At 40.5% G+C, this 17558-nt stretch overlaps 1 protein-coding gene across 10 annotated transcripts in view; it reads right to left on the bottom strand.

The window, feature by feature from the left end:
- The window catches only part of MCTP2 (multiple C2 and transmembrane domain containing 2), a 237680-nt gene that overhangs the window by 61602 nt on the left and 158520 nt on the right, over positions 1-17558 (bottom strand). For 9 of the 10 annotated variants that reach the window (XR_006603939.1, XM_045070813.1, XM_045070814.1 and 6 more), the window contains one exon: positions 16192-16311. Coding sequence is in view for 9 of the 10 variants with exons in the window: in XM_045070813.1 (XP_044926748.1) it covers positions 16192-16311 (120 nt within the window). In the remaining variant the exon portion in view is untranslated. Of the gene's footprint in view, positions 1-12796; positions 12875-16191; positions 16312-17558 lie in introns of all 10 variants that reach the window. The other variant, XM_045070817.1, reaches the window with a different exon arrangement.

Below are 17558 nucleotides of genomic sequence, written 5' to 3'. Positions count from 1 at the left end.
ACACACACACACACACACACACACACAAACACGCGCGCTCACATGTGTTCTCTTTCTCTCTCTCTCTCTTTCCTATCCACTCACACACAGTCACTCACTCGATCTTTTCCTCACCAAAATAAAAGTTCAAATCAAAACCCAGCACCGACAAATTCTGTTTTTGGCCTGTTATATTCAAAATCTGTTGCATCGTGTAAATAAATGTGCCCAAAACAACCACCACCACAACACAAATTCCTGAAACAACAATGATCCTATTTAAAGATCCTGCTTGAATTTTAATGCCTTTCATTTCAAACCCAAAATAGTAAGTTTGATGACACGAATAGAAAATGAAGTCTTCCTCCAGCCTTTCTAGGATATGATCCACTTAAGCACAGGATGAAAATATTTTAAAAGGCCCTTTAAAAACTGAGAGGCAGATGTTCAGGTAAAAGCAAAGCCAGGAGATTGTATATTTTAATAAAGCTATTATATGTGCAGCCCCAAATTAGGAATGGCATTGAGGCTAGGGCGTGTCTAAACCATCACCACCTGTTTGCCCTGAAAAATCAATTAAAGTCACACTTTCAGAGTAGTCCCCTTCTAACCAATAAAACTTAGCCAGCTTCATGGAGAGACCTGAGCTGCACCTCCAAAGGAATGTACTTGAAACCTGAAGCCTCAGTCTCCAGTTCCTGCCCTGCTTGTGTTCATATAAACGAACCACAGTAAAACCAGCCTTCAGGGGCAATGACAGACATGGGAGGAAGAGGACCAAAAAGAGAAAGAAAGAGAGAGAGAGAGACAGAGAGAAATTCTTCTATCCACTGGGTTCATCGTGAGAATCACACTTCCTTTTGGTGAATTCTAGTAATTTCTTCAAAGGCTCTTTTTTTTTCTCTTTTCTTTTTTGCTCCTGCAGAATTCTGTGCTACATTTTCTGTGCAACAGAAGAGATCCAACTTTGTAAGTTGAAAGCAAGGGCAGGAAAGCCATCCCAAGTGTTTTAGTAATTAAACGAATATGCATAATGAACCATATGCCCAAAGGGCCTGTTCTTCATGCGGGCCAGATTTTTGTTTGAATTTTTAATTTTTATATACAGATGAAACATTCAGTGTAATCTACCAACAGTGTGAGAGAGCACGCGAGAAGAAAAAGTGCGAGGGACAGTCCACGTAGGAGTAGGAACAGGAACGGGAGACACTGGAGAAATTCTGCTCTGAAGATGTTGATTCAAATGTGTTTTTTCCCCTCTAGCAATTGTTCCTGTCATCTGCTCAGAGCCTTCCGGAGACACATATAACGAATACACTGACAGCTTTATACAGTATGAGTAAAATACAGTGCCGTCAGCCGAAAAGTGTGAAAATCCCATGGGACAAACAAGGATTTCTTTAAAAAAAAAAAAAAAAATCCTTCTACACCCATCATTCAGACTACCATGGTGAATTACAGGGAATCCTCCCAAGTGTCTTTTGGAAGCTACATAAATATTATATCGTAGGCTCGAAGCCACATGTATTAGCGATTTGAACTGATCTAAGAGGAATTCTTGCCTCTCAATGATGCCACTGTGCGTAGCGGGTAGGAAACGCTCGGGGCGGAATGCAAGCTTGCCCTCCCCACTCCTTCGGCGATACACACGATGAATTTAAGGATTCAATATGCTTGCTCAGATACACAGATCCCCTATATTTCCTGAACTACCGTCACGGAAGAATTGGCAAAACCTTCCTTGAAGCTTTTCGGTGTCATTTTGAAAATACTGAGTTATAATCAAAGCAACATTAAGAGACACAGAGTCTGATAAGATTTCCTATATCCGCTCCTAGACGCACAGGATTGAGGAAGCATTCTCTAAGGCAGAAGAGAGCTTTGTAAAAATGTGTGTGTAAGACATTTGAAATTTACAGTGATGGTCTGGACAAAGTCACCCGGTCCTTCTGGTGGATTAATCTTGTAAATGCCTAATTCAGGATAAACATTTCAGAATGGGGTGTGTGTGTGTGTGTGTGTGAGAGAGAGAGAGAGAGAGACAGAGACAGAGAGAGTTTTGGGGGTGGGGGATGCCGCAGGGGAAATGCTAAAGTTCACTATCCTCCATGTCTTTAACTGAAATAACCCCAATGCAAGAGGCCACCTTGGGCCTTACAGCATGGAGAAAAGATAACAATCTGATCAAAAATCGACGGGAAGCCTTAGCCTCATTTCAGCCCCCATTTTGAACACAGATATGCTGTCACTTTCCCAATGCAAACACCAGAAATGGAAGGCAAAACATTTAAAGAGCAAATAATAATGGAGCTGTAAATAACATCTCTCATTGCTTTCACTCTTAATTCAGAGTTTATGCTTTTGACAACGGCTAGGTTACTTGATCTAGTGGTCTCAGCGGAAAGACAGATAAACTTCAACTGCAGGCACAAGACAAAAATTGACAAGGAGCGTCACCTTTCCTGACTGTTTAAATCCTTTAAGGAAGTGTCGGAGCAATTAGAGAGGGAGTGTAATCTTTGCAGAGTGCATTAACACTCTCCGACCTCCCAGACAATAGATCAGACCTCAGACACATAATGCTTCCCTAAGGCTTTTTAGCCAGCATATTTGATCTCTTAGTCACTCTGCCTGTTACTATAGGTATCATCCCCATAGAAGGCATTACTCATGATCGCTCCTGTCCACTAGGTCTGAGACTGGCTTGCAATCAAGCAGAAGCCTGAAAATCACCTTAATCCTCTGTGTACTTCCTGTATCTTTAAGATGGGAGGGGGGGAGGGAGGGAGGAAGGGAGGGAGTCTAGACTTCTGGAAAAGAGTCTTTCACAATTCTCTTATCATTGTTTAAAGCTACAGAGTCTGTTCTGTAAAAGTGAATTACAGTAGACCCCTGGTATCTGGGAGGAAGATACCTTCCAAGACCCCCAGTGGCTCCTGAAACTACAGAGTACTGAGCCCCATAGAAGCTGTGTTTTTTCCCCCTACATACACACCCATGATAAAATTTAATTTATAAATTAGACACGGTAAGAGATTAACAACGATTAATGAAACAGAACAATCCTAACAACATACTCTAACAGAAGTTACGTGAATGTGGCCTCTCTCAGTGTCTTTTGTAGGTACTCCCTCTTCTTCTTGGGATGACGAGAGATGCTAAAATACTTGGTGTGGTGAGGTGAATGATGTTGGTCCTGGGATGGAGTGCTAGGCTACCAGTGACCTTTTGATGCACGTCAGACAGAGGGTCATCTGCTCCTGGACCCTGGTTGACACTGGCTAACTAAAACCATGGGAAGCAAAATTGTGAAGGGGAGCCTCTGATATTGCTTTCTTTCATATGGACGGGTCATTAGATGAGCATGGGAGGGCAGGGAGGGGGACAACCTCCAAAATATTTGATGCTTTTTGTCTACAAGTTGAACTTCATAATCGACTCACTGAGAAAAACTCCAGGTGCGATAAACAGTACTGTAATATGCAAAAGAAAGCAAAGGTTGGGTGGCAGTGGGGGGGGGGGTCAAATCAACTCCTCGTACTCCAAGCTTTTAAATCTTCATCTGTCCTGCAGGTCATGTGGCAAGGCACATCGGTCAGGCAATAACCCATTTCCTGATGAACACATCCTGTTCCAACTGCTAATCTCACAGTGGAAGCTTGGCTTTTACCATTTATTATAAACATTTTCAAGAACTGCTTACCGCGATATATTTTTTAATGGATTAGATTTTGGTCAGCTGCTAACAGAGAACTGAATATTCTTCATACAAAGACAGCAAAATAGGTTTTCTGAGAGTCTGACTTACTTTCCACTTTTCTCCCTCATGAGTAATTGGAATAGCAATTGAAACAGAATATAAGAAGGCTGGGTTTCTTTTCTGTTCTTTTTTCTTTTCCTCCCTCTTCCATTATAAGAAATTCTGTATCTAACTTCATGGTATACAAGACCTTATTGGTTTTGAACTTTATCACAAGACTTGGTGAAATGTCCAAAAAAGAGACAAAGGCCGAAATTCACATAATTTGCTCAAGACTATTACAGCTGCCTGTTGATGACACTCAGCATCTAAAGCCTACCGCATTTAAAGTAAAATAATTACATTTTCTTAGAATCAAGGCAGTTCCCCCTTGAAAATGTGGACTGCCAAGGTTTTGCAAATGAGACTACAAGAAAAGAGAAGAGGTGTATATTAGCTTTATGTTTCAGCAAATCGCTTTAGAGTGAGCATTTTCAAACCCAAGCTTAAGAGAAAAAGAAAAAATAGCAGATGGAAATAGATACTCATAAAAACCAGTTTAAGAACTTTTGAAACTGGATTACCAAATAAAGATCTACTGAATGCTTTAACTTTGCTTCAACAATGCCTAAAATCCAAAATGAAATAATGAAAGTAACTGGAAAAAATGTGACCGTATCTACTATGCATCCTCTAATATTTTAAAAGAAATTACTTATGTTATGATTTTAATCCCCGGGTAAAATTGATCCCACTCAGATTAAAACTAACCATGAACAGTTAGCTAGGGAAGGAAATGTCTTCCTAAACCAACTGGATGTCATACTCTGATGAGAAGGTGTATCTGTGTACAGACACACTCACGCGCGCGCGCGCACACACACACACACAGCACTATGCCTAAGTAATTTAGTACAATAGCAAAGGGCTTTATAACCCTGACCAATGGCAGGCATACAATTTTAGCTAGGAAAACTAAAAATAAAGGGGGAAAACAGGTTTAAAAATGGTTGTCCTGTGAAATCTGTACCAACTTCACAATAGTCCAGATCCCATTCCTTATGCCTAAAGATGAAAAAACCATAGAATATCTGAGTGAATCATCAATCGAGATTACACAATGCCAAAACTTGAGTTTTTTTTAAACTAATATAATGATTTCTGCTCATAGATAATTGTATTAAATTAAAAATAAATTGCTGAAATTAAAATCCCCAAGAAGCCATCCACAGAAATTTGCTTTGGACTTTAATCATTTATGAGTTTCTATCGCCACCTGCAGGACAATCTTTAAGTAAACTCAAGCAATAGGCTATTTGCCATTCTTTCTTTCCCTCTTTTTCTTTCTTCTCTTCTTCCTCCTCTTCCTCTCTTAATGTCTGTGGGCGCCTATGTGTGTGCATTAAATTGCTGGGATATCAATTATTTATCTTTTGAAAATATATATATTATTAAACATGTAAATCTCACCAATGAAATGCAAACTTAAATTTTCTGAAAGAAGTGTAGGAGACTGTGGCCACAGCCAATTTTTTAAGAGCAAAGCATATCCCATTCTCCAATTTTGCAAAGTAAAATTCTGATGGAAGGTTAACCTACAGTAATTTCCTTACCAAAATGGTAAGGACTTCAATGATTTCCAAGGAGAGCAGTTTCTGCTAAGGAACAGTTTACAAAAAAGTTTATAATTGCATGTACCTGGCTTCCGGCAGAGAAGAAATCTACCAGAGAAGAAAGTATCAGCAAATTCATACTTAGGGTTTTGTTGCTCTTTAAGCAAAAGACAAATGTTAGATAGTATTTCACTAACTGTTACTGTAACCCGATAAAGAACAGGTTTTAAGGGCTGATGTCAAAGCTTAAACACAAAAGCACAGACCATCATGATCATCGTATTTATGTCTTCATCACTATCAACATAAAGTTTGGATTAGAAAGATCCATCACCTGGGGCACCTAGCTGGCTCAGTCAGTTAAGTGACCGACTCCTGATACTGGCTAAGGTCATGATCTTGGAATCTGCTCCTTGTGAGACCATGCACTGGTGAGCTGAGTCTGCTTGGGATTCTCTCTCTCCCTCTACCCTACACCCTCCAACCCAACGTATGCATGCTCTCTCTCTGTCAAGTGAATAAATACTAAAAAAAAAAAAAAAAAAAGAAAGAAAGAAAGAAAGAAAAGAAGAGAAGAGAAAGACCTACCACCTGTAAAAGAAGGGTCAGCCAGATGTATATGAAGTAAGTATACAGACTTTTGCTCCTCCAAGCCCCATTCTGAGTAGCAGGTCTGCAGACATATACAAAATCGTTCAAACATAAGACTTAAGGAAAAAATGTTCTTTTATTTCAAGAACATAATTCACAGCTACCATGCAGACATAGTTCACACTCATGAACTAAAACCTTAATTGTAAGGTTCATGACCACAAACATCACATAATAGACAAGTGTATAGGGGTTGAGCAGCATCCTCTGTTCTAATGAGCCACGAGGCCTTGGAAAAAATCATTTTACTGAATGTGAAGGGCCTCTAATTTAACATTCTATAGTTCCGTGTTTCTCCAGACTTAAAACAGTAGCCATGAGGGTCTCATTTTCAACACCTAGTAAGCTGAGAAGGGCATTTCTTTCTTTCTTCTTTTTTTTTTTCTTGACAAAATGAAGTATCTTTGGCAAAAACTTGAAACAAAAATTTTTAAAACTTTGCTCAGAAATAGAAAAGTCATTTTAAAGAAACATACACATATACGAATTCAGGAAATATAAATGTGTATATATTATTTATATATAATATATATATGGATCTGGGCTATATATATACACATATATACATATACATACATACATACATGAATGTACACACACACACACACACACACACACACACACAGGGTACATATGAATTTGGACTACAAGAAAATCCCAGTGAGATTAAAAGTCAGCAAACATTGTACAGAAACACGGCTTAGGGGAGGACCTATTGAATTGGATATTAACTGTCTTTGCATCTTTTCAATCAAAGTGAGAGCTGGAATATCAGGCCACTGAATGTCTCCCCCACACCCCGAAATTAGCTGTTATTTAAAAAGCCAATGACACAACACTGAGAGAGGAGGAAAGGCAGCAAAACACACCTTCTGAAGTCATAAATCAAACGGCAAAAAGTACAATACAGCATAGTAAACCGTCACCAGACCACAAAGAAGGTTTCTCTCCATAAACATAGGATCAGGGAGCTGGAATGATTACCAGGCTCTCCTGTAACTGTCGCCTGTAGTGGGTCTAATTACAGGCTACAGGCTAAGGCAAGCATGCCCGCATCGCACATGGCAATAAAAGGGCCATCCACTTGCCAAGCCCAGCCAGACAACGGAGAGCACGTGCCACCTGATGGGGAGCCCCAAAGATCAGCCAGAGAGACTAATAAAAATGACAGCTTAGAAATAAATGACAAAGCTTGGACCACAAATAAAAAAAAAATTAAATTAAAAAAAAAAAAAAGCAGCATCAAATTAGCCAGAAGTACAAGTGCTGAACATGGCTCTTCAACAGGTCCAAACCAAAGCGGGGAACCAGTTATAACTTTTCACACACACATTGGTGATTTTTCTCCCTCTCCTTCTCTTTTATTTCTAGATTTTTTTTTTCATTTTTGCATCATACAAAATGTTTGCACATCCAGGTGTCACATACAGAAACAGATGGAGAAAGAGGGGAAAAAAGCACTCAACTCTATGAGAATTTAAAATAAAATCCCGCTCCTTTGGGGGATGCTGATCTGGGTTAGAGATTTGCCAGCTCCTTCCCCCTTCCCCCCTGGTTCTCCAACTGCTGGCTGCCTTTTGGCCCTTTTGCTTTAGATCAGCACCACCCCCTTGGATGGGCAACATCAAGAGAAAGCTAGAAAAATGCATACTACACAAGGTTATGATGCAGCTGTTAGACTGTCTTTGGATTTTACCCTCTGATGGGGTCCCAGGCTGTCACGGTCAGAGGAGGAATTAGAATAAAAAGAAAGCAGTGTCTGATCATAGATGGTTTGTACTGGTTCTAACTCTCTCCCAAGAAGCGTTGATCAGAATCCTACTGTGTACACAACACGTAAGCCATTAAGGACATACGCAGAAGTAGAAAATGGGGCCTTTGTCATTGTGTAGCTCACAATCCTTCCAACATATGGCTACAATACACTGAATAAGCCCTTAGTGTTTTCACATTAACCTGAATTATTAGGTCATAGAAATAAAATTCCTCCATTTTTGATGTGAAAAATTAATTTATTAGATCAAACATGAGGAATGTTCAGAGCTTTAAAGACAGAGCCATGTGCTTGGCATTTGGTGATTCTATGCCCATGAATGAGCCCTAGAAAGAGTTGATGCGTGAACACCATAGAGTATTGTGTATAATACAATGATCTGCATTTCTGTCCTATCCTGGAACAGGTCTTCCCCAAGTCCTTACCTAACATCCTCCGTGATGAATCAGCAGCTATGTGCACGTACGTGTGCACCTGCTCTCATGAAGCCTCTGAGTTAGGAGAATACCACCACACCTACCAATAGTGATACCAGATAATAATCCCTACCCACTCTTATAACCCATTTCCTATTTTTTTTTTAAGATTTTATTTATTTGACAGAGAGAGATCACAAGTAGGCAGAGAGGCAAGCAGAGAGAGAGAGAGAGAGAGGAGGAAGCAGGCTCCCTGCCAAGCAGAGAGCCCGATGCGGGACTCGATCCCAGAACCCTGAGATCATGACCTGAGCCGAAGGCAGAGGCTTAACCCACTGAGACACCCAGGTGCCCCCCTCCATTTCCTATTTTTAAAATATTCCCTTGCATATTATCAAAGTTCATCTCCAAAGGACACATTTCATTTTTCTTATGGGGTGTGTCCATCATTAAATGGCACCGCTTTGGTTTCAACTTTAAGAGGAGGGCAGTGGAGAGTGGCAGGGAGGCCGGGAGGGGAGGTGGCAAGAGAAAAGGGGAGGGAGGCCGGGGAGAAGCTGGGAGGAGGGGTAGATGGATGAGGAGGAGGAAGGGAGAGAGGAATGAAGGGAGATGGGGGGAGAAGGGAGGCAGATAAGGGACTGGGGAGGACTTAGCATGACAGTTTCATCTTTGTATCTCAGTATCTAATAGTGCTTGAGATGCTGGACAATGGTTGTAGAAAGCGAGGGAGCGAATGAATGGGGCAAGCCTAAAGAGGGCACTAGCTGGGTCAAGGAGTGACATGACCTCCTGATCTCTTCTTTCTCTAAGATTAAGACCCTACAGTCAGGACCAAGTTCAAATTAACAGTAGGATATTTCTGGACAGTAGAGAACTAGACTGAATTCACTGAGAATCTGCAAAGGACGATGGCTCCCAACCAGAAAACTCACAGAAGGCAGAAAACGTGTGTGTGTGTGTGTGTGTGTATCCCTCAAGAAAGCTTAGAGGAGGCAGTAGGTAGAGACAAAAGCATTCCCATACAGAGCTGGCACCTGTCATACAAAAGTGAGAGTTAACCATTCGCTTGTTATCTAATGGGGCCATGTGAAGACCGGCAACGTATGTTCTTCTAGGAATTTAAAAAAAAAAAATATCTCATGCTTACTAGTCAAATTGGGATGCTCCAAAATACCAAATGATTTCAGTTACCCTAGCTATGATTCTGTCTGAGAGTGCAATTCAATTACAAAGTTGAAAATATAAACATGAAAATATGCTAGAGTAGTTAAGAGTGTCCTTTTAAATTTTCAACAGATAATCTTTTAATGCAATTACTGTAATTTTATTAAATGGCATAATTAGTTAATGCCTGAGAAGTTGTCAATAGAAGGTGCAATTATGTTGTAAAAAATTATAATCACAATGTGTGATGATGGATTGTTCTGAGAAAAAAATGCTGAAAAACACCCTTTAAAATATTTTTGAAGGTATATTATGTAGTCCTCTGTGAAAGGAAGGCTTGGGAAATCATCTTATAAATGTTAAATAAAACAATAAATTGTCAAATATTTTAAGCATTTTACACGATATATTTATACATTTTGTACACAGGTATATATGGATGCATTTAAAATGTCAAAAAATATCTTCTCCTCCAGACAAAGTGGTTATTGGAACTGGATTTTTTTTTTCAGCTTTAGAGAAATACTGTTAATCTTGAGCTCCAACCGCGCAAACACCTACTGAACAGGCAGTGAGGTCTGTTCTGCACATACAACTGACTTCTGGTGGAGATGGAAACACGGCCACCAAATGCTTAATCAAATGCAGGTGCATCAAGTTCTGAATAAATTGATGATAGAACTTAGAGAAGAAGTAAATCTTTTAGACACAGTTAATACATAAATATCAAAAGCATCGAGAAGACATGGACCAGCACTATTTTAAAAGTCTGATGTAAAAATAAAATTCCCATTATCGCTGTCATTTGTAGCAAAGTACATTCAACCTGAATATTCTTTAGACCACACAATGGATCCTGGACAGAAGTAATCCTCAAGATCTCATAAAAGGGCTAATTAAACTGTTTCCATAAAATGTTTCACGGAGAAACTTTGTATCTCCCAGATACCTTTGCTTCTTAGTCTCCTGTGTGTGTGTGTGTGTGTGTGTGTGTGTGTTTATTCACCCGTGTAGCATGTGGGTTGGAAGGGTCCATTCCGTTACTGTTGCTGTTGTTTGTAAGTTCGATGAGAAGTCATTTCACCTTTCTCAACATTCCAGGATCTCTCAAAGCTAAGAATCCCATGTATGCTAAATATGGAATTTCACTGAGAAAGTGGGGAACTGTATTTTTAACCTTATTGGAGAAGGAGAGGTTGATTGATGCTTTAAATTATGTCTCATATTACAGGCCCTGTCGACTCTGAAGAAGAAATTCTTCATTTTCTGACACTCAAAAAATTGAGGAAAAAAGTCACAGATGTTAAAACCATAGCTTTATGAAGATACCCATTGATATATGGTAGATTTAGATTACTTTTTAACATCAAACGTCCCAAGTAAAAATTTAATAAAATAAGGAATCCATCAATGCCCCACAGACTTGCCTCTCTTGAAGCAATAGGTGTGTGCCTGAAAGACTAGTAGAAAATTGAAGAAAAAAAAAATGCAATCCTTTTTTACAGCATTAGGAGAACTTTGCTATTTAAAATAATCTTCTGATGATGCCGTCTGTCAAGTAAATGCTTTTTTGTCATAAAAAAAAAAAAAAACAAAACACTTACTTTTGCCATAATGTAACTTTAGGTCTTTTCAAAGACAGTATTGGAATTTGTAAAATACATGTACCCAACAGAAAAATAAAACAAAAACCCTCTATAGATGACTGATTCTATGGTACAAACATCACAATGCAGAACTATCTTTGGAGAACAAATTCCATTTATCCTATCATTAAATAATGTATTTGTATTGAAACATGGGGATAGACTATAGAGTACCCCATTGCTCCCCACCACAAGAAATACGGATCTATCTCTTTCTATGATAGTTGTTGCCTTAAGACATTTTGAAGGAATGCACTAAGGTAGATAGATAGATAAATGTCCTTGTCTCTACTCTTATTCCTTATTTCGAATAACCTGGAATTCTCAAAAGGAATCTGGCAAAAGTATATAGTCTATCCATGACCCCCCTCATGTAGTTGTTTTCAGCCTTCATGCTCTCCATCATCTAAGAGCTTCCCCTGAAATGTGGGTAAAAATAACTCCGTCTTCAATTTGGGTCTCAGCCTGGAACCAGCCACTGAGATTTTCCAGACCATCCAGCTAGATTCCAAGGATGTCATGTGCATGTGATTCCCAGGGTCCGGGCTCTTCCACAGATATGGCACAGACATCTCCACCTTATGCCTCTTCAGTTCTGGCTCTATCTCTTGCCAATGTTAATGACCATGACTAAGAATTATTCCCACCCACATGATGAGGGATCCCCCTCCCCCAAAGCAACTTGGAAAAGGCTTAACTCCCATTCATTCCACCTAAACACATATCTGAAATGACCAGTGTCCTTGTCCCTAGAGTCATTATCATCTATTTAAGTACAAGGACCACAATTACTGCATTCTGAACATCAGTGAGAGGTAGTATAGCCCATTGGTTAAACACATGGACTCCAAAGCCTGATGGTCTGGGTTAATATCCCAGCTGGGCTTAAAAGCATATGAGCTCTGACACTCTCTTTAACCTCTATGGGTTCATTTTTCTCATCTGTACAAAGAAGGCAATAACTGGTACCTACATCAGCAGGTATTGGTGAGGACTAGACGAGGTAACATTTCCAAGAGGCTTTAGACAGCACTAGACACACAGTAAGCACCGAAACGTGAGCTCTTAAAGATCCCTAGAGGTGAAAGTCTGTGTCTGAAAATAGCCATGTGCAGGTCTATGAAACACCATGTGTAATTACAAATCCATTCACAGGGAAATACCCAGATGTGCTTCTTCTAAGCATGATTTTTAGTTACCCTTGGCCTCTGTCAATAAAGTGACATCTCCTATTAATTTGTTTTCCCATTGGAAAAGTTGAGAATAGGGACTCTGAGCAGAAAAAAGAAAATATATACATATTTAATTTATAATGAGTCAAGCTCAGAAAATGCCACAAAGTAAAATATCTAGAAAATCTGGAGGAAAGAGAAAGACTCAAGAGACAACAATGAGCAAGATATCCTGTTGTCTAACAAAACAGAAATCAAGCCTATAGACACATGCTTCGGAATGGCTCAACCCCTCTGAAAAAATCCAAATTTAATTTCTTACAACAATGAACTCAAGGTTGTAGGCAACATTCGCATAGCATGTTCCAGTGAATTAAAAACACTCTTCTCCGAGTGTTGGGAAGGAGTACAGTCCCCTGGGTAAGTGGAGAGGGTATTAATCCCAGGGTGGAGGGGCTTATGCCTGGACAGTCTAATAGATAAATTCACCCCATGTTTGTCCACCCACTTCTGACCAGACACCATGTGGACTTCTATCTTTATAGGCCACTTGTCTTTAACCCTGCTTTCAACATAAGATATATGAATATATCCTATCCACACCCATAGGAATCCTTAGAAAACGTATGCTTTGCTTACGTCTTAAAGTGAACAGCCACAGTACCCTCAACACGATCGTACAAGGTTCATGTTGTGTCTCATCTGAAAATAGAAACACTGACATGACATTAATAGGCTACTTTAAATTATCTGACAAAACATAAGAAAAAAAAATCCTATAGTTTTGCCCTTAGCTTGTGCTGCTGGAGTCACTTCTAGGACCTTGGGAGGAAGACATAGCCCCACTGAGAACTGGCCCACCAGAAACACTTCTTTACCCACCTGTGCTGTGAGCCCTCAGGCACTATGGATCCTTCTTTCGAATACAGAAAGGCCTTCAAATGCAGTCCTATTACATAGTAAAACCTCGGCCTGAGACTTTGCTTTAAATCACCACAAAATTCTTCGGCTCCTACAGCGCCAAGACAAGTGGGCGAAGCTTCAATGGTCGCACGGATGAATAAGGACCAGTAACAGCACCTTGTGCCTGGTGGGTCATAGGAGAGACTCAGGCTGTAGCCCTGAAGACAAACCCAGTGCTCTCCACAGGGCAGCAAGGAAAAGAAGCAGGGCTTTGGCATCACAGGAGCCCTTCCTTTCTCTGGCCCAGGTCACCTGAGGACCCAACACTTTGCAGAAAGATAACCCTTAATGCGGTTCCTCAGAGTCAGGGACACAGTACCACAGCCAGTGGTGGCCCTGAAGGATGAAACTAACCATCTGTACACCCTACAGGAGGCTAACATCAGAAGTAGGTAGGCAGGAGGTCGAAAAGCAAAAAGTTCTCTCCACAAATGAAGACTTAGATACCCATGGTCTTAAAATATAATAAGGGAGACTAATATACATACTTTCTTTTATTCTGAAAGTACCTTTTCTTTATATGCTCTTACTTTAGGAACAGACTTTTGGAATGACCATGATGATAACAGTCACAAAAGCAGTCTCTAGTAACATAACCCTTCATCTGCTCAGGGAGGGGCGAAACCACCTCTCTCTGTATCCGTAGTATCTCTGAGATCTGCCAAGGCTGGTCCAAGTAGACACGAGATAAACGTTGGGACACGGGATTTCAAATCAAAACTGGAAAGGGATACCTTGAAGGGAGCACTCCTCATTCTAGTACCTCCAGAGAAAAGGTGCACGCACGTTGCGTTCCTGGTTGACTGCACTTTCTCAGTGACGTCCAGTGGGAAACATCCCCCAGTAAACACACACACAGAGACAATGGAGACTCTCCCAAACCCATGTATCCTTGCAACATCATACTGTGGAGAACCAAAGAGGAGAGCCTTTATATGGATAATGGAAGAGCCTTTATCTTCAATTTTGGGGCCACAGTGATTTGAAAGGATGAAGCAGCCACTGCAGTCTGCTAGCCTAGGAATGTGTTTCCCGCCGTAGTGCCCCCCCAGGACGGACATGTGCCGGGACTGGGCGGTGGACCCATTGCCAATGCCCCCTTCCCATTGAGAAGTCCCCTCGAGTAGACGACCTATTTCTATTCATTTGTTCTAATCTTTCTTCAGATCAGGCCAACAGCCCATTAATCATTTCTGTCATTCCTTTACAGAAGTCCGTGCAATGGAGCTCTGTTTTTCTAAAAATCGCAAGGCCAGAAATTAAGCTCAAGAAAGAGGAAATCCTTTCCTCCTCAAAGGGGCTGGCTGCAGTGCTGACTGGAAGAAGCCACCGATGGTGTTGACTTTCCTCCTGTGCCCAGAATCACAAGAGAACATTCTGTGGAAAGTTTTGAAGAGAATTCAGGTGGGAAGTGCAGGTGGGGAGGCTGAGGAGGACGCCAACACGAAGTCCCCAGCTGAGGAGAACATTGAAAGAAAAAGAAGTAGATGAATAAATGCCAGACCAAGACAGATACGGATTAACAGCACTCTTATTTATGTTTTTATTAAGGCCAGTTGTTTTTAGCAGCTTCAGACCAAAGAAGAAGTATATTAAAAGTCCAGGTCACAGCCCTCATAGGCCCTCTACATCTTGAGGCAACGAAAATCTAAAATTAATGAAACCAAACAGAACGTTCTCCACGGCAAAGAAAAAGTCTCTTGTGGAGCTGATATAGTGTGTTTGTGATATGTGTAATAAGGAATAAAGATGGGAATGACCTTGAACGCACTGATATCTTAGGCTGATTTAAAGAAAAAATAATTAAAGATTGTATTTATTTATTTATTTGACAGAGAGACAGTGAGAGCGGGAACACAAAGCAGGGGGGGTGGGAGAAGCAGACACCCCGCTGAGCAGGCAGCCCAATGCTGGCCTTGATCCCTGGACGCTGGGATCATGACCTAAGCTGAAGGCAGATGTCTAATGACTGAGCCACCCAAGCGTCCTTAATTTTTTTTTTTTTTTTAAATGAAGATGTGCCTATGAGGTTGGAGAAAGCATGGACAATTAAAAAAAAAAGAAGAAGAAGAAAAACAGAGGCAGAAGATTCATGATTTACCGAAGATCCTGACTCAGAACCACTCACACATCCTGTTAGGCCTTATTGTGATCTTTGCAAAAATACAAAGGTTAATAACATGATTAAAAAAAAGGGGGGGGGGCAAGATTAGCAGTCGGGAGATATTTGGTGTCTCTTTCCATGTCTGACACTACCAATCTCTTCAAGAACAAGTCCTTTTTACAAATGGCAGAGGGTGCCCGGAGGCCTAAGTTGAGGGCATGGCACCAACTTTCAAGTCGTTAAAAGAGTCCTGGGCTCTCAGAGGTTAACTTAGGTGGTTCTGAGAACGCTTGCAGCTCTTGCAAGAAGATTTTGTGGTTTTATTTCACTCCTAAGGATGGTTCACCAGAGAGAAGGAAGAATGCTCTGACTTACATTAGTCACTCCCTTCTGTGGTGTTGGGTCACCTTGTCATGTGACTTAAGTAGTTTGATAGAAATCAATGTTTTTATATCAAAGTCTGTGAAGATTTACTTAAATTATAAACAAGCAATTTCATCATGTGAGTCTTCAACCATCACTTTTTTCACAAAACACTGGCACTCACTGGGACAGAGGGAGAGAAATAGTAACAATGGAGGGACTACAGGGACACAGTTAATATAAAAACCACCCTGAATAAAGATACCTTTTTGAGTGGAAAAAAACATTTTACAAAAATATAGAATTGAGGTCTGTAAACTTACTGAGAGATAGTGTCTGAGGAAGCTTTGGGTAACTGAAGGGGTTTCCAAGGGTAAATCTGCTGTACGTACAGTCTTAGACATCTACCTAGTCACCTACGCTGTAGTATATTTCAGAAAGATACACAGATGGATATCATTTATATTTTGAAGTTTCCTTACAGGTGTGAACTTCGGCTGCATTCAATGTGTAGAATCCTGCATCATGTGTGTAAAATAAAACTCATCTGCGTTTGGATTTGAGACTCAAACACAAATAATTTGAACATAAAATCGAGGCTTACCACAAATGCAACGGCACTTCTCCCCGTGGATTCCCACTGGAAGCAGCTTTTAAGGAACTGTATTGTATTCCACATTGCCATGGTGATTCTTTTCACACGGTCTATATCCCTCGATAAGATCTAATAAAAAGAATGGAAAATAAGGAACGAGATTGAAATACTCTAAATATTCTCTTTAGATCAGGCGGCTCCGTCATTTAAGTTATAGTCTGCATAGCTGCCAATTCAAAAAAAAAAAAATAGACAGGAAAAATTCCTCATGCTTTTTCTAAAATTCTTCCTAAAACACCATCATCCACAGAAGGAAAAAAATACAATGCACTTTGTAGCTCTTTTGATGGAGAGTAGCCTGTTTCAATAATATTCAGGACAAAACCGAGCTGGCAAAAGCTACGGAAGCAAGGCATTTGGGGTGGTGTGTGTATGTGTCTGTGTGTGTGTGTATGTGAGAGAGAGAGAGAGAGCTTATTAGTTTAGAAGGAAATGGATGGATTTTTGTAGAAACTAGATGTACAAGTATTCTAGCTCATAGAGTCTAGAAGGAAAAGACTACAGGAAAGTCTAATTCTGGGAGGAGAATCCAGCTCTCCCAACTCTTAGCTGTGCAGCCTCCAACCAGTTTCCTAACCTCTCTGGTCCTATAGGATGGGGTTGATCTTAGTATTTACCTTGTGGACACTTTGAAAGGTGCCTGCCATGGGTAAGGATCTCAAGTACCTGCATCATAATTCAACATAAGCTCAAAGTGTGTAAAAATCTGGAAACATGCTGAGGTGAAAGACATGTGGGGAAGGTCCTAACAGACCTGAGGATCTCAGCCCTAAATCCCCTGGAGCTCTCAGAGCCCAAAGCCACCCCCTGTGGAGGTCGTGCTTGGCAAAGTAAATGTCCTTTCTCCCAGTTGTAGGCAGATTCATTTCAACTTGTTTGCAAAGCAGCCAGCCCAGAGACTCCAACCGCAGGTTTTAACTTTCAAGAAAATAGGGCACAAGGCAGTAGTAATAATAATAATAATAATAAAAATAATAAAAGACGTTTACTCAGATTACACCGAATAAATATTACACTCAATGTTATGGCAGACCAAAACAAAACACGGGGATGCTCCCTTCAGAAGACATTCCAGGCCTTTCCCAAGTGTGCCCAGAAGTTCATGGGAAACAAAAGGGTGAGGAGATGCGTTTATATTTAACGGCTTTATGTCATCCACAGCTGCTCACCCCACAGGAAGTGGTGGAAGTAATAAACACTTTAAAAAGGGGACACTTTGTTCTTTGTTACACAACTGAGGAGGGACAATAGGTACTGAGTGAAATCCTGGGCTGCTTCAGAGTAAGACAGGGAGGGACTCTGAAAAGAAATATAAA

The sequence above is a fragment of the Mustela putorius genome, unplaced genomic scaffold, assembly GCF_011764305.1.
Source record: "Mustela putorius furo isolate JIRA1106 unplaced genomic scaffold, ASM1176430v1.1 tig00003972_pilon_pilon_pilon, whole genome shotgun sequence".
Lineage (NCBI taxonomy): Eukaryota > Metazoa > Chordata > Mammalia > Carnivora > Mustelidae > Mustela > Mustela putorius.
The sequence above is the reverse complement of the archived record's forward strand: the minus strand, read 5'-3'. Positions and strand labels throughout refer to the sequence as shown.